This window comes from Heterodontus francisci, chromosome 38 (assembly GCF_036365525.1).
Source record: "Heterodontus francisci isolate sHetFra1 chromosome 38, sHetFra1.hap1, whole genome shotgun sequence".
NCBI classification, from domain to species: domain Eukaryota; kingdom Metazoa; phylum Chordata; class Chondrichthyes; order Heterodontiformes; family Heterodontidae; genus Heterodontus; species Heterodontus francisci.
Genome location: NC_090408.1, coordinates 18,436,344 through 18,457,939, shown reverse-complemented (window position 1 = coordinate 18,457,939; position 21,596 = coordinate 18,436,344). Strand labels below are relative to the sequence as shown.

Genomic DNA, 21,596 nt, shown 5'->3' with positions numbered 1-21,596 from the left:
CAGAGAATCTGCAGAAAGTGCTTTCCATTGCAGCATTTTCAGAATAAACTGTAAACAGAAAATTCCCTGGCTTGATCCAGTCAGCCAGCTCATGAACAAAAGGCCTTTGCATTTCAGCAGCGTTGTAAGCTAGTTTTTACTTTTCACTGGAGATTCAACATAATCAATTTTGCCTTTCGCTACTCCCTGTCCTTCTTTCTCCCCCACCGCCCCCCTCCCCCCCCCGCCATCACCTTCTGTAGCGTGCCAGTAGTACACCTTCCTATTGTCTAGGTGAGCTGAGAAAGGGAGCCAGCAGTGAAGCACCCAGACACCGGGGGCTGGATTTTCAATCATGAGTCGGGAACTGGAAATGGGGGCTGTTTCAGGCTCCCCACCCTGCATGGCATGTTTTGGGGGAATTTTATGCTCGCCTCCCCCCTCCCCTCTGTGGCAGGTTTGGAGATGAGGTGGGCATATAATCAGGAGGGATAGTGCCTGGGGAAGCCCCCGCCAAAATTTCTCTTCCAATTAAGAGCCTCATCCTGCCTCCGCCGCAGTTGGCCGAGCAGCAGACGGGCCTGTCGCCACACAGGAAGCACGGCAAGAAAAATTGTGCGTGTTGTTTGCTGGCTTGGGGTGGGGTTTCCCTCATTAAAAGGCACTTAGTGCCTGAACGAGGAACCTGGCATCGGCGGCGGGGGTGGGCGGTGCCTGAGAGCCACCCCGTGACCCCCCACCCCGCGAGACCCCTCCTGCCCTGACCTACCTGTGGCCTCGGTCCAGCGCCGCTCCTGGGTCTCATGCGGGTGCTCCACCAGAGGGTGGCAGCTAGAGGGCAGAACTCCTATCGCCAGGGGTCTTTGACCCTGTAGAAGGCCCACTGCTGTCCAATTAGCTGCCTAATTGCCACTTGATTTGATGGGCCTCCCACAGAAGGGGGTGACATGGAGTTCTTGGCGGCACTTTTGCCAGAGGTCGAGACGCCAGTCGCCCGAATAAAACCCCAGCCTTTAAGCATGCACACGGGGATTTTCAAATCCTTAGCCAATTAAAGGCCAAGGTGTGGGCTCACCATCCAATTAGGGACGGTGGGCAGGCTTCAGATGCTGGAGGGCCAATGGGAGACCCTCCAGCACTCCATATTTGGCACTCCCACTGACCAAGGTGGAAGCTGTCCATCTGAAGATGGAAAGAGAGAGAGCAAGAAGGCCAGGTAAGTTTTTTTTAATGTTTTAAAAAGCCTGGCCCTGATCCTGAAGGGGCAATCCTTCCCAGTGGACAGCTGTGGCCATTATGGGTTGGGGGTGCCCTCCCATCCCACCTCCTACCCTGAGCCCACCAGGCTGGCCTGGACGTGGATTTAATAGGCCCCGTAATTGTGAGTAATTGGGAAGCGGCAGGCAACTGAGCCGCCCTCATTCAAAAAGGGGTCAGGATCGGGTTAGCAAACTGGCACAGAGGCTGGTGGCGTCAAATTGCATTGCCTACCTGCCTCCAATCCAGACCATGAACACATTTAAAAATCCAGCCTCTGGTGCGAGTAAACCAATATGACAGAGTGTCTCTAGAGCAGATACAAGTCATATCGGTTCTTCTGGCATGTTTCCTCGCTGGAGAGAAGAACTCATTCCCAAATGTGACTGGTACGTCATTTAGCTGCCTTTTGTTGTTGTTAGCTTAAAGAGATAAACATCAAAAAGCCCCATGCAATTTATCTCAATAGGATTAATGTGCGAACATCTGCTGTAGTAATCAATAAGCTGTAATAATTTATTAAAGAGAAATTTATTCCAAGAGAGTGGAGCACATTTCCTCATGTGGGGTTTCTAATCTTTCTGCTATGAAATGCACTCACCTAGTTTTTCTTTCCAGTTACTTTTGCAACTAACTTGCCCATGTTAGTAAAAAGTAGTGAACTGTGGCAAGATTGTGCAAATGAACACATGCTTTTCTAGTATGTAAACAGTTTGGTGGGGGTAAGGGAAGAGCATTCTGGCAAATAGCCAGCATATACTAGGCAATCTTACCTCAGAATTAACCCTCCGAGCACTGCCTTTCTCGTTTCAGCACATCTGTTGGCAGGTTTTAATTAAGCTGTCCAATTAATAATGCTAAATGGACAACCGCATCTTTCTCTAACTAAGAGCATCAAATTAAGATCAATGCAATATCTGGGAACGTTTTTCAGACTGAAGAAATGCACAGCACGGATGCTGAGCAGGAATTTGCCTCACGTCAATAAGGTTTTCAGCTCGAGTCCTGTCAATAACTGACACATTAAGGTTACTCCCACATTCCTCCACCTTCAGAACCCCATCTGCCTATGAGTGAAAGAGCTTTGTCTTCTGCCAGGTAAATCACTAGTTGAGAGATCTTGCATCTCAGCTTCTCACCTTGGAAGGGGGAAAATAACTGGCTCACTGAAGAGATCGAACCTTCTGGAAAACCACAAAACATCCTTTTCTGCACCGTTCTGAGATTATTCCGAAGATTTTGCAAATAATGTGGAGACTGAATTTTGGAAATCCATCCTTTTTTTTAAAAACAGCAAAGATTAAGGAAAAGGTTAAGAGCTTTCTCAAGAGGCCAGCATTAATGTCAGAGATTGTGAAGGAATTGATGCCCTGCTCACCTGCACCCTGGGATAGAATCAACTGCAATTAAATTATCCATGAAGGAGGGGAAATAGGAAATGTTTGGGTGTCAGGGTGTATGTTGTTGATAAAGGTTTAATTAGAACACCAGAGACAGGATGTTAAAAATAAAATTCACTTTTATCATTTGTACAAATTTTCCATTCATTAGAAATTTCAGAATCATTCATTGCAACAATTATCTCAAACATTTGGTTACTATTGTGAATACTGAATAATTGAAATGAATCATAAAAAGGATGAGAGCAAATTATCCATGCTACGATTTTTACAATGGGTTGCTATAGATTTTACAGCTAATAATTCCACTGCCATACAAAATTCAAATTTTCCCTCATAAATAATTAAAAAAAAGAAATATACAACACCAAGTGTTTTTTTTTCCGCATTGTGGAGACAATTTACTTGTACTGCCACTAGCAGAATACCAATAAATGAGTCAGCAGTAATTTTGCTTCTGAGGTTTCTCCATGTTAAAATGGCTGCCCTACTTGCTTGTATAGAATTCACTGCACTTCAGAAGTAACTCATGTGTGAAGTGATTTAAGGTGTTTGCGTGATGTCAAAAGGTGTTAAATAAATGCAAATTTTTTTTTGAATATTTATCGATCCACAGAATTGCCAACACTCAGTTTTGATCACAATTTATTTATTTTTATTTATTTTATTTTATTTAGAGATACAGCACTGAAACAGGCCCTTCGGCCCACCGAGTCTGTGCCGACCAACAACCACCCATTTATACTAACCCTACAGTAATCCCATATTCCCTATCATCTACCTATACTAGGGGCAATTTACAACAGCCAATTTACCTATCACCTGCAAGTCTTTTGGATGTGGGAGGAAACCGGAGCACCCGGCGAAAACCCACGCAGACACAGGGAGAACTTGCAAACTCCGCACAGGCAGTACCCAGAATCGAACCCGGGTCCCTGGAGCTGTGAGGCTGCAGTGCTAACCACTGCCGCCCAATTTATTGGCAGCCGACTGTTATTTTAATGGGGACATTTCATAGATATTGAAAGTTGAGAAAAATGTTTACCCCTCTCTTCCTGTATATCTCAAACATTAAAATGGTAGTGGAAAATTGATCAACACTGGCCCATATCCCATCCACAGCTCAGATATCTAAAGACAGGTCTCCAGGCTGCAATCATGGCTGCAAATTGTAAGATATGGAGCTTCAATCAATCTGGCCTTGTCTTCAGGTAAAGCCTAACAAGAAAGGTTGCAGGTCAGTATTGCCTGGTCAGTTTTCTTCCCTACTTCTCTCCTTTCAACCATAAATAAATATAAAGACTTGCATTTATTTAGCACCTTTCGTGACCTCAGGATGTCCCAAAGTGCTTTACAGCCAATGACGTACTTCTGAAATGTAGTAACTGTTGTAATGTAGGAAATGCAGCAGCCAATTTGTGCACAGCAAGCTCCCACAAACAGCAATATGATATGTTTTTGTGATGTTTTAGATTAGATTAGATTAGAGATACAGCACTGAAACAGGCCCTTCGGCCCACCGAGTCTGTGCCGAACATCAACCACCCATTTATACTAATCCTACACTAATCCCATATTCCTACCAAACATCCCCACCTGTCCCTACATTTCCCTACCACCTACCTATACTAGTGACAATTTATAATGGCCAATTTACCTATCAACCTGCAAATCTTTTGGCTTGTGGGAGGAAACCGGAGCACCCAGAGAAAACCCACGCAGACACAGGGAGAACTTGCAAACTCCACACAGGCAGTACCCGGAATCGAACCCGGGTCCCTGGAGCTGTGAGGCTGCGGTGCTAACCACTGCGCCACTGTGCCGAGGGATTGAGGGACTCCCCTGCTCTTTGAAATCGCGCCATGGGATCTTTTACATCCACCTGAGCGGTCAGCAGGTTTAATGCCTCATCCGAAAGACGCCACCTCGCAGAGTGCCACACTCCCTCAGTACTGTACTGGACTGTCAGCCTAGATTCTTGTGATTTTTCATGATTTTTGTAAATTTGCCGTGAAGAATAAAAATGCTAACTACCAATAATATCAAAGCAAAAGAAATGTATATTCCAGATATAATATAATGGCAACGGAAATGCTTTGTTAATCGAATACCTGAATGGTTTGACAATAACCATTTCATCTGCGTTACTCCACTTAAAGGAGTTTCCACTTTGGGCTTAATCGACAATTCCAGTGAAATTGCACCCATTTTAAAAAGTAGATTTCTCCCTCCAAATCTCTGCACACTGATTTGCATATCGCCAAATACAAACTCTGCCATGAACCACCGCAATTGGGCAGCGTTTTAAAATTTCATTTATTTTTAGAAAAAAATTTCCTTTAAGAAATAGTCCTTGATATATGTAAGAGTGGTAACTTTGTGCAATTTGATTAATGCAGTTAAAAATGGGTTTACCACAAAAAAAATAAGCATTTTAAATCAGTGTCCAACTATCACCTGTGAATAACCCAATTTTAAATGACTTCTTTTTTTCAAAATACAATATTTTCTAGGTAGAGTAGGGTACAGTAGTCAGTTCCTTAGTAAATCTTGACAAAATTCAAAAACTTTTGAAAAAATACCTATTGGTATCCCTCTGCTCAAAAGTTTCAGCTCCTCCAAGACCTGCAAATGAGCATAGCAAGTGGAAACTTCCAAAAATGTGAATTTACCCTGGGGCACAGCCAGATTTATGGGTGGGGCCTGCTTCCATTGTGATTTCTTTAAACTAGCACAAAAGTATGTGGAAACTTGAGTTGTACTGAATGCTGAAAAATTCCACGATCTTTTGCGCTGGTTATACTGATATCGGGGGAATTGCACCAAAAAAAACAGCACAATTGAGGGGGAATTCCAGGACTTGTTTGTTGTGGTATATTTTTGCCAACAGTATGTACAACCCACTTTTCTACCACCAATAAAAAATGGATAAGGGTCGATTTTCAGGGGCAGCGGAATGCCTCATCCACGATTTCCACTAGGTGTCAACTTTAGCTCAGTGGCTAGCACTCTCGTCTCTGTGTCAGAAGGTTGTAGTATAAGTCCCACTCCAGAAACATGACCACAAAAGCTGGTTGACGCTCCCTGTGCTGTACTGAGGGAGTGCTGCACTGTCAGAGGTGCCATCTACAGGGTGAAACGTTAAACTTAGGCACCAGCTGCCCTTTCAAGTAGATGCAAAAGATCCCTTGGTATTATTTCAAAGAGGAGGGGAGTCCTTCCTATGGTTCAGATAATATTTATTCCTCAACATCACTACAACAGATTATCTGATCACATTGCTGTTTTTGGGACCTTGCTGTGTGCAAATTGGCTGTTGCGTTTTCCTATGTTTCAACATTGAGGACACTTCAAAGGTACAAAATTGGCTGTAAAGTGGTTTGGGACGTGCTGGAGGTCTTGAAAGGCGCTATATAAATGCACGTATTTTCCTTTGTATTTTAATCAATGGATGGAAATTGTAGGCAGCATTTCCAGGGCTTCCCGATGTGCAAGCTCAGCCAACAGCTCCTTCTTGGAAAATAAATTCCATAATCGAAACCTACGCTCGGATTGGAACTCATTAGTTGCTCAAGACTGAATGTATTCCAGAAGATTTATCACATGACCGCCAACCACCCCACTCCACGCTTCTGCCATTGACTGCCCTACACAGCCATCCTCTTGGTCCCCCACCTTCCCACCAATTGGAAAGCAAACAGTCTCTTCATTATCCAATTGGATGACACGAAGACAAACTGCCACTTTCCCCATATTTATAGAAATGAGAAATGAAAGTATTAGGGGAAAAAGGGGAAAAACGCATTTTTTTTAAAAACGCTCCTTGCAACAGTGCCCTGGAGACTAATCTTGAGTTCCTAGAGACCCCAGGACAATCCAGGAGGGTTGACAATCCTATATATGTTATACCAATCCTGGCCCCCTTGTTTATGTTATAAGGCATTTGGGTCCACTCCCAGCCTGAGGCCTGCTCAATCAGTACCAAGAATGGCACGGTCACTGAAGGATGGATTGGGTGGAACTGGGTAAAATTTAGAAAATTAATAATTTAAACAAATTCTAAAACTGGAATGCGAATACATTGAAACTTACATTATCATTTTTTTTTTCAAATTGTAAATGTATCTAAGTCCAACCTCCTTCAACCACTGCGTGAACACCATAAGTAGGCATTAAGAGGTAACAATCCATTAACATACCCAGCCAATAGCTGCATACTGCTCAAAGGGAGACCCTGAACAGGGGGCATTGCTGCTACACCCAGTCCACAATGGGATCACTGCACATTGGGATGTCTTACTGCAGTTATACAGGGCCTTGGTGAGACCACATCTGGAGTATTGTGTGCAGTTTTGGTCTCCTTATCTGAGGAAGGATGTTCTTGCCATGGAGGGTGTGCAAAGAAGATTTACTAGGCTGATTCCTGGGATGGCAGGATTGATGTATAAGGAGAGACTGGGTCGACTAGGCATATATTCACTAGAGTTTAGAAGAGTGAAAGGGGATCTCATAGAAACCTATAAAACTCTAACAGGACTGGACAGGCTAGATGCAGGGAGGATGTCCCCGATGGCTGGAGAGTCCAGAACCATGGGGCACAGTCTCAGGATACGGGGAATGCAATTTAGAACCGAGGTGAGGAGAAATTTCTTCACTCAGAGGGTGGTGAACCTGTGGAATTCTCTACCGCGGAAGGCAGTGGAGGCCAAGTCATTAAATATATTCAAGAAGGAGATAGATATATTTCTTAATGCCAGAGGGGTCAAGAGATATGGGGAGGAAGTGGGAACAGGGTACTGAATTAGACGATCAGCCATGATCTTTTTCAATGGCGCAGAAGGGCCGAATGGCCTACTCCTGCTCCTATTTTTTATGTTTCTATCATGGAACTTTCACATTCTCTGCCAACCTTGGAATTCTCAGGCCACTGGTTGGGGCCTTGGCTGTGATGGACGGAAGCACTTTGTGCGAAGGACAATGAAGTGATAAAATAAAGCAAATACAGCTGCAACCTAAAAGTACTTAAAATCAGAGGAGAATTGTATTAACAAAGGCACACCAAAATAACAAAATGGATTTTCTTCAAATAAATAAAGTGGTCAGGATGGCAGTCCAAACCAGGCTTTGTGGCTTCACTATCATCCCAATGATCATTTCAACTGTGATTAGACTGTGGATCATAAACAAGGAAGCCAGGATTGGCATTCTTTTTACTCATTTTGTCTGGACACTTTCATTTCTCAGTTATAACAAAATGGGGAGATGGAGGTTTGTCTTACTGTCATCCAACTTGATAATGAAGATTCTGCTTGCTTTCCAATTGGTGGGAAGGTGGGGCACCGCAAGGATGGAATGCGTCGGGCAGCCAATGGCAGGAGTGTGGTGGGTGAAATGGTTGCAAGTCATGTGATGAAACCTCCTGGAATACTTTCAAGCAGAATTGGTGACGCTAATTATATACCCTGGGTTTTGACAAACAAAACACTTTTGAACGTCTAGGCTAGCATAGAGTGTTCTGTGGAGTGTCAAAATGTTAATAACTGAAAATTTTATTTTTTAAACTTGGTTTTGTAAATGATGTTTTTTACCTGCTGTTCATCCTCCCACAGATTTGTTGACCAGGACTTTGAACAATGCTGTGTTTTGAGCAGGCCATCAGGTAGTAGTCTCGGCCTCGACTGTTCAATCATTCCCCTTTAGCAGGTGGCTCACCAGATTCCCCAGTTAAAAATCAGGAATGTATCATGTGATCCATGGTGGATGGCAGCTCTCGCAGTGTGGGTTTTACAGAATAGCAGTACCACATGCTATGCGTGTCATTTTAACTGGACCAGCCCTGTTGAATGGGGCGGGTTTGCTTTAGACACTCATTTTATGCCCCGCGTTAAGTCAATGGAGCATAAAATTGGTCTGGGTATAAAATGGTGCCCGACTGAACCAGCTCTCTTCCTGCTAAGTGGGGTGGGTTAAGAATCCCTCTATAGTGTGTTAATTACTAACTCTAGCCTCCAGAAATACTAACTCCTAAATTTTAACACTAGTCTAGTTCAAGTTTAATTCCTCAGAAAATTCCAAAAATGGAAATGGAACGGAGGTTTTTTCTGACAATTTATATGGTGCAGAGACAGACAGCACCACAGCACTGCACAGGACCAACACTCTAATGATTTACTTACACAGTAGAGACGCCCCAAGTTCCCAAACTCTTTGGCACGGTGACATTATCGGGACCCGATCTGCATATTTAAAGCAGGACCCCACTTCCTTCCTGCCAGTGTCCCACTCACCTGCTCAAAAGAGCAGGTTAACATCGGAACACAATGGGATGGATGGTAGCGGGATCAGAGAGGCTAAGCGAGTGCCCTCATTTTAACTGCTGCCACCCAACCCACCTGCCCCAACCAGATGCTGCCAAGCAGGAAGAGTTAAAATCAGGGTGGGTAGAGTGGCCATGTTGCAGACAACACCGCTCCTTTAAAATGAGGGCAAGTAAGGCAGTTTTCTTTTAGACGTGCGTACAGCGAGCCACAATATCACTGCTACTCCTTTCCTGTCACTCCACTCGGAAACGTTTCCTTTTCCATCTAATATCAGGGCCAAGAACCTTACTTAAGAGAGGCTGTGTTAACAGACAAACCAAACATTCTTCAGACACTTCAAAGACTCTGGAGAAAAGAGAAAAAAAATGTTTATGATGCAAATAAATAGCTTGGAAATCATTAGCCAACAGCTGCTTGGCACCTCAATTCCCATTCACGGATGTAAAACTCCCGGCTCCATGATTCATTGAGAAACCGAGGAAGCAAATGGTGAAGATGGACATCAATGTGACCGACAGCACAGTTTATCAACAAAGGCACTACTGATTTCTGGTACACCACTTGAAAACTTCGTACAATCCAAAATTTTAGTAAGTAACTCAATGGGACAAAGCAGCTTTAAGAAAATGCAATGATAAATAATTTAAAACAAATGAAATCTAACGCTTTATATTCCATCTTCGTCCTTCTGCCATTTGAGAAATGTGACGCAGTGCAGTCACTTTTGAAGCTGATGGGATTTCACACAGTGTTGAGCAGTCAAAAAACTGACCTGGCCTGTGTTGTGATGTCATCCATGTATTTGTGGTTATATTCTTACTAGAAATTTCTCAGCAATGCTTTTTACAATACCGCTCCACTCATGCCCAGTGATTTCAGCAATTCAACCCTGTGAGGCTCACGTGCATGCTCCAAATGCCTGGTGATCTTCCCCAAGCTCATCGATCACTGAGTCTGTGACTTTCCTTTCATGGAAGACATCGGGTGGCCCACCTGCAACTCTCCCTTACTTACAGCCAGCAGGCAAGGGTCCCAGACTCCAGATAAACTCATAGAATTGGCACCCTAGTCAATCTGGAGTTTTCAAATTGGCATGGAGCACATCTTGTGTTTTATACTGTGCCTTTAATGTAGAACAATGCAGGAGGACTTCAAAGAAAAAGAAAATCCAACCACGACATTCATCCTAAACTGAAGCGTCATTACTTGTGAGGTGAGGTTTTTGAGGGATCACGAGTTGGTGCAAAAACCTACTGCATCTCAGGAGAAATGGAGAAAGGCAGGGAACAGAATTAAGGCAAATGACCATGAACAGGAAAGCAAACAGGGGTCGAAACTGGTCTTTGGCAGCATCATAAAATGGGCGATGAAGAAATTGTCAGCCCATTTGGAAGAAAGTTAGGCAGGGTGCGATTCACTATTGGTCTGAAATCAGCACAAGAATAATAATTTCACCCCAGAGGCTGAAAAGGACGAGATGGATTTTTTCCCAAAAAGACAACAACTTGGGTGGTCGTTTTTTTTTTGCCTTCCCTGCCCGGGCAGTAATCAGGTGCAGCGATGATGGCCTGACCTTCATAGAACTCACCTGTTTCAATAGAATGAAAATGGGGCAGGGTTATTAAATGGCGGGCGCTCCGTCAGATTACTGACAAGCAGCAAAGACACAAATCTACCCCAACGCTTCAGGACACAAGGAAAGAAACAACAACCAGCAACAGCAAAATATTGCAAGGGACCTTAAATTGATCCAAACACCTTACATTCAAATTATACAGCTGAACTCAAAATATTGCACGTTTCTTTCACTGAAAAGTCATTTTTCAAACCTCGACTGATTTAAGGTGGACATCCATACCCACATTGACAACAAGTTCTAAAGTGGAGAGTTCGAAGTGAAAACTCTTGACGTAGCTCCCAGCCAAACAATCAAAGCAGTAGCAGTCTGTCTGCTCCGAGCTATGAATTGCCTTTCTTCTTCTTAACAGGAGTGATGCCATTGCTCATTTTCAGCTCAGCGTGTTGCACCTGTTAAAACAAACAGACGCCATGTTCCAGTTAGGTATTCCGATCACTCAGCATGCTAATGGCTCCCTGAGGAGAGCCCAAAAGGAAAACCCGGGAAGGTTCAAAGGTAATGAATCAGTTTTAGAGTAGGAAAGCATAGGGTAGTAATTGCAAAAAGGAAGGCTCGGCTCATTTTTGGATTGTAGAGGCAGATCTAAGTTAGTTGAACTGTTTGTCTATGGCTCGACCTATATTTGGTGTGCCTTACAATGTTTGGAAAAAATCTGCAGTTGGTTAGCAGTTTAAAAAAATAATTGTATAGAAAAACCTAACTTTTATGTTAAATATGGGGTTCTACTTTGTTAATCTGTCACTAGTCTTTTTTAGTCATGTTTTTCTCAATTTGTGGGCTTTTTTTCTTTCAGTTTCATGGATGTAAATAACGCAAGTCCTCAAACCGGGCTCTGTTACTAACAAGAATCTTGCACAACAGACACAACTACACACAAGAGGAGTCAGATGACTTACAAGAAGAAAAGACATCGGAACAGTTTGCAGTCATGCTGGAGGATGAGGCTGTACCTGCAGACTAATGTTAATCAAGGCATCTCAGTGTATGAAGAAAGCCGGTCTCTCCTTGTAGTGTCAGACCCGGCGAAAACAAAATGCAGAACGGGTTGGCTTGCTCCAATCCAGAATGGCGAGCTGGCATTTTACCTAACTGACCTGAGTTACAGTCACTGCTAACTACATATTCTGTAGGTGACATGGAAGACAGATAATTACTTTTTTATTTATTGTTTTTATTTTTTTTATTTTAGAGATACAGCACTGAAACATGCCCTTTGGCCCACTGAGTCTGTGCCGACCATCAACCACCCATTTATACTAATCCTACACTAATCCCATATTCCTACCACATCCCCACCTGTCCCTATATTCCCCTACCACCTACCTATACTAGGGGCAATTTATAATGGCCAATTTACTTATCAACCTGCAAGTCTTTGGCTGTGGGAGGAATCCGGAGCACCCAGCGAAAACCCACACGGTCACAAGGAGAACTTGCAAACTCCACACAGGCAGTACCCAGAATTGAACCTGGGTCGCTGGAGCTGTGAGACTGGGGTGCTAACCACTGCGCCACTGTGCCGCCCATTACAACTGGATAATTCCCACAAGCCAGTCACAGAGCAGAGAGAAACAATGCTCTTTCAAGATTTTGCAGACCAGAACAAACTTTACACCAGGATCGCATGAAAGGTGAAGACCACCCAATTTCAATTAGAATAATACAGCACATGTGGCTGCTTGTCCCATTGTGCCTTTGCCATCTCTTTGAGCTATTAAATTATTCCCACTGCTCTGCTCTTTTCCCATAGCCCTGCAAACTTTTCATTTTCAAGTATTTCTCCAATTCCTTTTGCAAGTTACTGCTGGCCGGAATTTTACACCCACCCACTAACCCCGGGAGTAGGCTGGGACGTGGGGATGGTGTAATATCGAGTGGGAGGCGGGAGCCGCCATTCCCTTCGCCTACCCACCCCCGCTGCTATTTTACCAGTGGCGGTGAGGTGGCAAACAGCCTGCCCGCCCCAGGCCAATTGAAGCCCATAAGTGACCAATTAATTGCCACTTTAGGGCCTCCTCCTGCTGCCGCTGGTATTCGGCACGTCAGCACCTGAGGAGGCCACCCAGTAATACCTGGCGACCTCCTGGTGGGTTGGGGGGCCCTCCTGATCGGGCACTCTGTGCCCCATAGAGGGTTCATCCAGTAGTATGGACCATCCCTGCTAAAACTACCCCCCTCGCTCTAGACTCCAATCCCGACCCCCTTCGCTGGGGACCAGCTGATTGTCCCTGGAGAGACCTGAAGGGCAACGTCCTCTTCTTGCTGGGTGCAGTCCCAGCAGTGGCCACTGCTCCCAGTGGCGCTGCTGGATTGAAGAGCTGCCAGCCCTCAGATTGGCTGACAGCTCTTAGAGGTGAGACTTACTGCCTCAGAGGGTTGGAAGTCCCAACCGCAGCCAATTAAGGGGCTGGGCCACGTAAAATTACTGCATGGCTTCCAAGCCCAAGAGAAGTAGCCTCTCCCCTGACTCTTTAGCCAGTGGGCTAAAATTCCAGCCACTGAATCTGTTTCCATCACCCTTTCCATGCATTCCAGATCATAAAAACTCATTCTGCAAAAAAAATGTCTTCGTTGATTTACATTGACTCCCTGTCTCCCATTGCCTCTAAAATTCTCTGCCTAATTTTTAAATCCCCCATGGCCTTACCCCTCCCCAGGAGCATGAAATATGAGGAGTAATTTAACAATTTAGCACTTCAGGTGGAGAGGCTCGCCTGCATGGAACACAATGTGGAAATTACCCAAAACCCTGCTGCCCGTATCCTAACTCATACCAAGACCCATTCACCCACCATCTCTGTGCTCACTGACCTATACTGGCTTCTGGTCTTCATATGTCTTCATTTTAAATTTCTTATCCTTGTGTTCAAATTCCTCCCGATTTCTGTACCCTCCTCCAGCCCGACAACCTTCCAAGAACTTGGTGTTCCTCCAACGCTGGCCTCTTGTGCATCCCCCACTCTCTTCGCCCCACCAATGATGGCCGTGCCTTCAGCCATCTAGGCCTAAACTCTGGAATTCTCTCCCTAAACCTTTCTACCTCTCTCGCTCTTTAAAACCTACCTCTTTGACCAAGTTTTGTCACCTGTTTTAATGTCTCCTCCTTCAGCTCAGTGTTGATTTTTTTGCCTGCTAACCCTCCTGTGAAGTACTTTGGGATGTTTACTATGTTAAAGGTGCTATATAAATGCAAGATGTTGTTACGCACTTTGCTCGTCTTACAATGGTAATACACTAGTTCATATAATGAGATAACTACTTGGAAATATCACTGCAATTTTAACCTACTCTCATACATAATACATAGGATTACATAGGATATACACACAGAAACAGGCCATTTGGCCCAACTAGTCCATGCCCGCATTTATGCTCTACTTGTGTCTCCTCCCATCTTTCTGCAGCTAAATCTATCATCGTAATCCTCTATTCTCTTCTCCCTCATATGCTTATCTAGCTTTCCCTTAAATGCATCTATACTATTCAATTCAACCACTCCCTGTGGTAGTGAGTTCCACATTCTCACCACTCTTTGGGTAAAGAGGTTTCTTCTGAATTCCCTGTTGGATTCCTTGGTGACCATCTTATATTGATGGCCTCTAGTTTTGCTCTTCCCCACAAGAGGAAACATTCTTTCTATCCACTTGAACAAAACCTTTCATAATTTTAAAGACCTTTATTAGGTCACCCCTCAGCCTTCTTTTTTCAAGAGAAAAAAGAGACCCCGCCTGTCAATCCTTTCCTGATATGTATACCCACACATTTCTGGTATCATCCTTGTAAATCTTCTCTGCACCCTCTTCTGCACTTCTATATCCTTTCGATAATATGGCAGCCAGAACTGCAGGCAGTATTCTAAGTGTGGTCTATCCAAGGTTCGATACAGGTTTAGCATAACCTCCCTACTTTTCAATTCTAACCCTCTAGAAATAAAGCCTGGTGCCTGGTTTGCCTTTTTTTATGGCCTTGCTAACCTGTGGTGCAACTTTTAGTGATTGTTGTATTAGTACTGAGATCCCTTTGTTCCTTCCATTCACCGAGACTCGCACCTTCCAAGTAATAAGTGACCTCCCTATTCTTCTTATCAAAATGTACTACCTCACATTTATCCGTGTTGAACTTCATTTTCCAATTATTTTCCCAATCTGCAAGTTTATTAATATCCTCCAGTAATTTGTTGCAGTCCTCCTCAGTATGACTAACTCCCCAATTGGTGTCATCAGCAAATGTAGAACTTGTGTTTCTGATTCCAAAGTACAAATCATGAATGTCAATTGTGAGCAGCAGTGGTCCCAGCACTGATCCTTATGGAACACTACTTCTCGCCTTCTGCCACTCTGAATAACAACCAATTACTCCCACACTCTGCTTTCTGTCTTGAAGCCAGCTAGCAATCCATTCTGAATCAAAAACAAAAAGTGCTGGAAATACTCAGCAGGTCTGACAGCATCTGTGGAGAGAGAAGCAAAGTTAACGTTCCAGGTCTGTGCCCTTTCATCAGAACTGAGAAAGGTGAGAAAAGAATTAGGTTTTAAGCAAGTGAAGGGGAGTGGGGTGGAGAGAGAACAAAGGGAAAGGTGTTTGATAGCCCACCGACTCCCACAGCTACCTCGACTACACTTCTTCACACCCTGTCTCCTGTAAGGACTCCATTCCATTCTCCCAGTTTCACCGTCTCTGACGCATCTGCTCTGACGATGCAACCTTCCACAACAGCGCCTCTGATATGTCTTCCTTTTTCCTTAACCAAGGATTCCTCCCCACAGTGGTTGTCAGGGCCTTCAACCGTGTCCGGCCCATTTCCCGCACTTCTGCCCTCACCCCTTCCCCTCCCTCCCAGAACCGTGACAGGGTTCCCCTTGTCCTCACTTTCCACCCCACCAGCCTCCACATCCAGAGGATCATACTCCGCCATTTCCGCCACCTCCAGCGTGATGCCACCACCAAACGCATCTTCCCCTCCGCTCTCAACATTCCAAAGGGATTGTTCCCTCCGTGACATCCAGGTCCACTTCTCCATTACACCCGACACTTCGTTCCCTTCCCACGGCACCTTTCCATGCAATCGCAGGAGGTGTAATACCTGCCCTTTTACCTCCTCTCTCCTCACTATCCAAGGCTCCAAAAACTCCTTTCAGATGAAGCAGCGATTTACTTGTACTTCTTTCAATTTAGTATACTGTATTCGCTGCTCACAATGCAGTCTCCTTTTAGAATTTTTTAGAATTAGAATATTACAGCGCAGTACAGGCCCTTCGGCCCTCGATGTTGCGCCGATCATCTGACCTACACTATTCCATTTACATCCATATGTCTATCCAATGACCACTTAAATGCCCTTAAAGTTGGCGAGTCTACTACTGTTGCAGGCAGGGCGTTCCACGCCCCTACTACTCTCTGCGTAAAGAAACTACCTCTGACATCTGTCCTATATCTTTCACCCCTCAACTTAAAGCTATGTCCCCTCGTGTTTGCCATCCTCATCCGAGGAAAAAGACTCTCACTATCCACCCTATCTAACCCTCTGATTATCTTGTATGTCTCTATTAAGTCACCTCTCCTCCTCCTTCTCTCTAACGAAAACAACCCCAAGTCCCTCAGCCTTTCCTCGTAAGACCTTCCTTCCATACCAGGCAACATCCTAGTAAATCTCCTCTGCACCCTTTCCAAAGCTTCGACATCCTTCCTATAATGCGGTGACCAGAACTGCACGCAATACTCCAGGTGCGGCCTCACCAGAGTTTTGTACAGCTGCATCATGACCCCGTGGCTCTGAAACTCGATCCCCTTACTAATAAAGGCTAACACACCATATGCCTTCTTAACAGCCCTATTAACCTGGGTAGCAACTTTCAGGGATTTATGTACCTGGATACCAAGATCTCTCTGCTCATCTACACTACCAAGAATCTTCCCATTAGCCCAGTACTCTGCATTGCTGTTACTCCTTCCAAAGTGAATCACCTCACACTTCTCCGCATTAAACTCCATTTGCCATCTCTCAGCCCAGCTCTGCAGCCTATCTATGTCCCTCTGTACCCTACAACACCCTTCGACACTATCCACAACTCCACCGACCTTCGTGTCATCCGCAAATTTACTAACCCACCCTTCTACACCCTCATCCAGGTCGTTTATAAAAATGACAAACAGCAGTGGCCCCAAAACAGAACCTTGCGGTACACCACTAGTAACTAAACTCCAGGATGAACATTTGCCATCAACCACCACCCTCTGTCTTCTTTCAGCTAGCCAATTTCTGATCCAAAGCTCTAAATCACCTTCAACCCCATACTTGCGTATTTTCTGCAATAGCCTACCGTGGGGAACCTTATCAAACGCCTTACTGAAATCCATATACACCACATCCACGGCTTTACCCTCATCCACCTGTTTGGTCACCTTCTCGAAAAACTCAATAAGGTTTGTGAGGCACGACCTACCTTTCACAAAACCGTGCTGACTATCGCAAATGAACTTATTCTTTTCAAGATGATTATAAATCCTGTCTCTTATAACCTTTTCCAACATTTTACCCACAACCGAAGTAAGGCTCACAGGTCTATAATTACCAGGGCTGTCTCTACTCCCCTTCTTGAACAAGGGGACAACATTTGCTATCCTCCAGTCCTCCGGCACTACTCCTGTCGACAATGACGACTTGAAGATCAACAACAACGGCTCTGCAATCTCCTCCCTGGCTTCCCAGAGAATCCTAGGATAAATCCCATCTGGCCCAGGGGACTTATCTATTTTCACTCTTTCCAAAATTGCTAACACCTCCTCCTTGTGAATCTCAATCCCATCTAGCCTAGTAGCCTGAATCTCAGTATTCTCCTCGGCAACATTTTCTTTCTCTACTGTAAATACTGACGAAAAATATTCATTTAACGCTTCCCCTATCTCCTCTGATTCCGCACACAACTTCCCACTACTATCCTTGATTGGCCCTGTTCTAACTCTTATCATTCATTTATTCCTGATATACCTATAGAAAGCCTTAGGGTTTTCTTTGATCCTATCCGCCAATGACTTCTCGTGTCCTCTCCTTGCTCTTCTTAGCCCTCCCTTTAGATCCTTCCTGGCTAGCTTGTAACTCTCAAGCGCCCTAACTGAGCCTTCACGTCTCATCCTAACATAAGCCGCCCTCTTCCTCTTGACAAGCGCTTCAACTTCTTGAGTAAACCATGGCTCCCTTGCTCGACAACTTCCTCCCTGCCTGACAGGTACATACTTATCAAGGACACGCATTAGCTGCTCTTTGAATAAGCTCCACATTTCGTTTGTGCCCATCCCCTGCAGTTTCCTTCCCCATCCTACACATCCTAAATCTTGCCTAATCGCGTCATAATTTCCTTTCCCCCAGCTATAATTCTTGCCCTGCGGTATATACCTGTCCCTGCCCATCGCTAAGGTAAACCTAACCGAATTGTGATCACTATCGCCAAAGTGCTCACCTACATCTAAATCGAACACCTGGCCGGGTTCATTACCCAGTACCAAATCCAATGTGGCATCGCCCCTGGTTGGCCTGTCCACATACTGTGTCAGAAAACCCTCCTGCACACACTGGACAAAAACAGACCCATCTAAAGTACTCGAACTATAGTATTTCCAGTCAATATTTGGAAAGTTAAAGTCCCCCATAACCACTACCCTGTTACTCTCGCTCCTGTCGAGAATCATCTTCGCTATCCTTTCCTCTACATCTCTGGAACTATTCGGAGGTCTATAGAAAACTCCCAACAGGGTGACCTCTCCTCTCCTGTTTCTAACCTCGGCCCATACTACCTCAGTAGACGAGTCCTCAAACGTCCTTTCTGCCGCTGTAATACTTTCCTTGATTAACAATGCTTGGGAGACCAAACACAGATTGGGTGACTTCTTTGCTGAACACCTCCGCTTAGTCCAAAAGCATGACCCTGAGCTTCCGGTCGCTGGCCATTTCAACACTCTCCACTGCTCTCATGCCAACGTTTCTGTCTTTGGCCTGCTCCAGTGTTCTGGTGAACAATAACCCAAGCTCGAGGAGCAGCACCTGATCTTTCGCTTAGGCACTCTACAGCCTTGCAGACTGAACATTGAGTTCAATAACTTCAGAGCATGACTGGCCTTTTTTAATATTTTATTTTTTAACCATGTGCCTGCTTTTCATGTAGTCAGAGCTGCTCATTATTCCGCTATTAACAGTCTCTCTGGACTAATGCTTTATCTTTCATCACAAGCATTAACACACACTTTGCCTTTGTCCCAGGACAGCTTTGTTATTTAATCTCCCTCTGTCCTTCCCCTTTGTTCTCTCCCCCATCCCCCTCCCCTTCACTTGCTTAAAACCTAATTCTTTTCTAACCTTTGCCAGTTCTGATGAAAGGGCACTGGTCTGAAACGTTAACTTTGCTTCTCTCTCCACAGATGCTGCCAGACCTGCTGAGTATTTCCAGCAGTATTTTGCTTTTATTTTAGCAATCCATTCTTCCACTTGCCCCTGACTCCACATTCTCTAAACTTATTCATTAGCCTATTATGGGGCACTTTATTGAAGTCCTTTTGAAAATCCAGATAAAGGACATCTACTGCATTACCATTGTCTACTCTATCTGTTAACTTCTCAAAAAATTCAGTAAGGTTGGTCAAGCAAGATTTTTCCTTATTGGTCTCTCAAAACAAGGGTCAGTCTTTGCTCAGGGGTAACACTCTTGCCTTTGAGTTAGAAGTTTATGGATTCAAGCCCCTGTCCAGAGACTTGAATGCATAATCTAGGCTGACATTCTTTGAGTACTTTATTTTATTTATTTTTATTTAGAGATACAGCACTGAAACAGGCCCTTCGGCCCTCCGAGTCTGTGCTGACCAACAACCACCCATTTATACTAATCCTAATTAATCCCACATTCCCTACCACCTACCTATACTAGGGGCAATTCACAATGGCCAATTTACCTATCAACCTACAAGTCTTTGGCTGTGGGAGGAAACCGGAGCACCTGGTGGAAACCCACGCGGTCACAGGGAGAACTTGCAAACTCCGCACAGGCAGTACCCAGAACTGAACCCGGGTCGCTGGAGCTGTGAGGCTGCGGTGCTAACCACTGCGCCACTGTACTGAGGTGCAGTGCTGAATGAGTGCGGCATGGTCGCAGGTGCTATCTTTCTGGTGAGATGTCTGCCCTCTCAGGTGGACGTAAAAGATCCCAAGGCACTATTAGTCAAGAGCTGTGCACGTCGGCCAACATTTATCCCTCGACCAAAAGCACTTAATCTGTATTTTTTTTTTTAAAAACAGATTATTGGGTCACTTATTTCATTGCTGCTTTTGGGACCTTGGTACAAATTGACTGCTGCAATTCCCTGCATCACAGCAGTGACTACACTTCAAAATGTAATTCATTGGCTGTAAAGCATTTTGGAACACCTGGAAGGCATGAAAGACACTACATAAATGCAAGCTCTTGTTTCAGAACATTCTTTGTACGACTCTATTTCAGTCCGTAGACCTTAAATAATTGACTGACAGCCTGTCAAACAAATTGACCGTGGACACAATGCCATAGGCAAAGTACACCTGGAATTTACCCAAAATCTATAGGCTTCAATAATTGAAGAAGCTGTGTTGCAGGTCATGGACTTTACTACAAGGATAGAATTGTTCCTATACTATTTCACTGTGACTTTGTTTCCAAAATCCAGATCAATTTGAATTTTTTTTTAAATGAATAAGCAATGACATAAATGGACTTTGGCAAATGGCACTGCTACAAATGGAGAATTGCTGCCCCTGCCAGTTAGGAACTCAAAGGGCATGTTAGTCAGATTCTTGTGTTCTCTCTCCCTCTACCTACTCCAAGGACCATTCCACACATTCAAGATCAGCTCGCTACTGGAATTATCACAGGGCAAAAATAAAAACTTACTTGGAAAGAAATTATTTGAAACAAAATCGCACCAAGAAATACATGGTGAAAATTATGTAGAGTGAAACAAAAATGCCGGGAAAAAAATCGTATAAGCGCAGTTACTATCCAAGAATATTTCAGTTTTATTTTTCTTTGCAAAAGTCTATCTCTGACCTGGCATCACCTGTCATCCTCTGTGAATGCCACGACAGGTGCTATTACAGGAAATCTGTGTGTATATTCATCTGCGGGTGATTTATATTGCTGTGCCCTCTTCTACCCAGACTAAAAATGGGGGACAGGATTAACGCCCAATTTTCCTCTACTTACCACTATTTGAATGCTAAACCCAGGAAAATCCACCCTCCTACTACTGTACTTGTGGGGTGCATGGCTGGGGGTGCAGAGCAGAAGGGAGGCAGTGTTTAGTCAGGGTGACACTACAATTCTCTGGCACTCATTCATGATCCCTCTAAAGATTTAACTCAACTCTTAAGACAGGATCCAACAAATTCCCATGGCATCTTCTAAAAATGTATCCTATCTCTTTCTGGAGAAGTGAGACAGAGAGGTGACTCCACTAAATCAGTGGTATAGATATGGAGCAGAAGGGAATGTCAGAGTAAAGCCAAGGCAGGAGGCAGACTAACAGAGAGGCTTGGTGGGGTAGTCAACAAGCATTGTGAATTGTTAATTTAAACTCACTTTAGTTTACAGCCTAATTTTCTTTTAAAGATATCTTTGAAGTTAGGATGAAAAATAAAGGCTACAAATTTTAAATTCTGCATTGTTATCAAATAATTCATAGCTGATGTGTGGCCAGTTGAGGGAGAGGGTTTCCCTTCAAACATAAACCCACTCTTTCTAAACAGGATTGCGCACAGCACAAAAAGAAAATGTTACCTTTTAAATATGAACATATGAAATTGACGGGCAGGAAAAGACTCCACTGTTAGTCTTTAAGAGTTTAACAATAGAATCATTGAATTGATGCCACAGAAGGAAGCCGTTTGGCCCATCATGCCTATGCTGGCTCTCAAAGCACTGTCTATTTGGTCCCATTCCCTTGCCCTTTCCACATACCTTTTCATTTTTTTTCAAATACTTA

The 21,596-nt window shown here is 44.2% G+C and overlaps 1 protein-coding gene across 7 annotated transcripts in view; it reads right to left on the bottom strand.

The window, feature by feature from the left end:
* Window positions 1-228: 228 nt before the first annotated feature.
* Window positions 229-21,596, bottom strand: part of LOC137352407 (multiple C2 and transmembrane domain-containing protein 2-like) — a 455,261-nt gene continuing 433,893 nt past the window's right edge. For all 7 annotated transcript variants that reach the window (XM_068017773.1, XM_068017767.1, XM_068017766.1 and 4 more), the window contains one exon: window positions 229-10,984. In XM_068017773.1, the coding sequence (XP_067873874.1) occupies window positions 10,916-10,984 (69 nt within the window). In that variant the 3' untranslated portion in view covers window positions 229-10,915. The remainder of the gene's footprint in view (window positions 10,985-21,596) is intronic.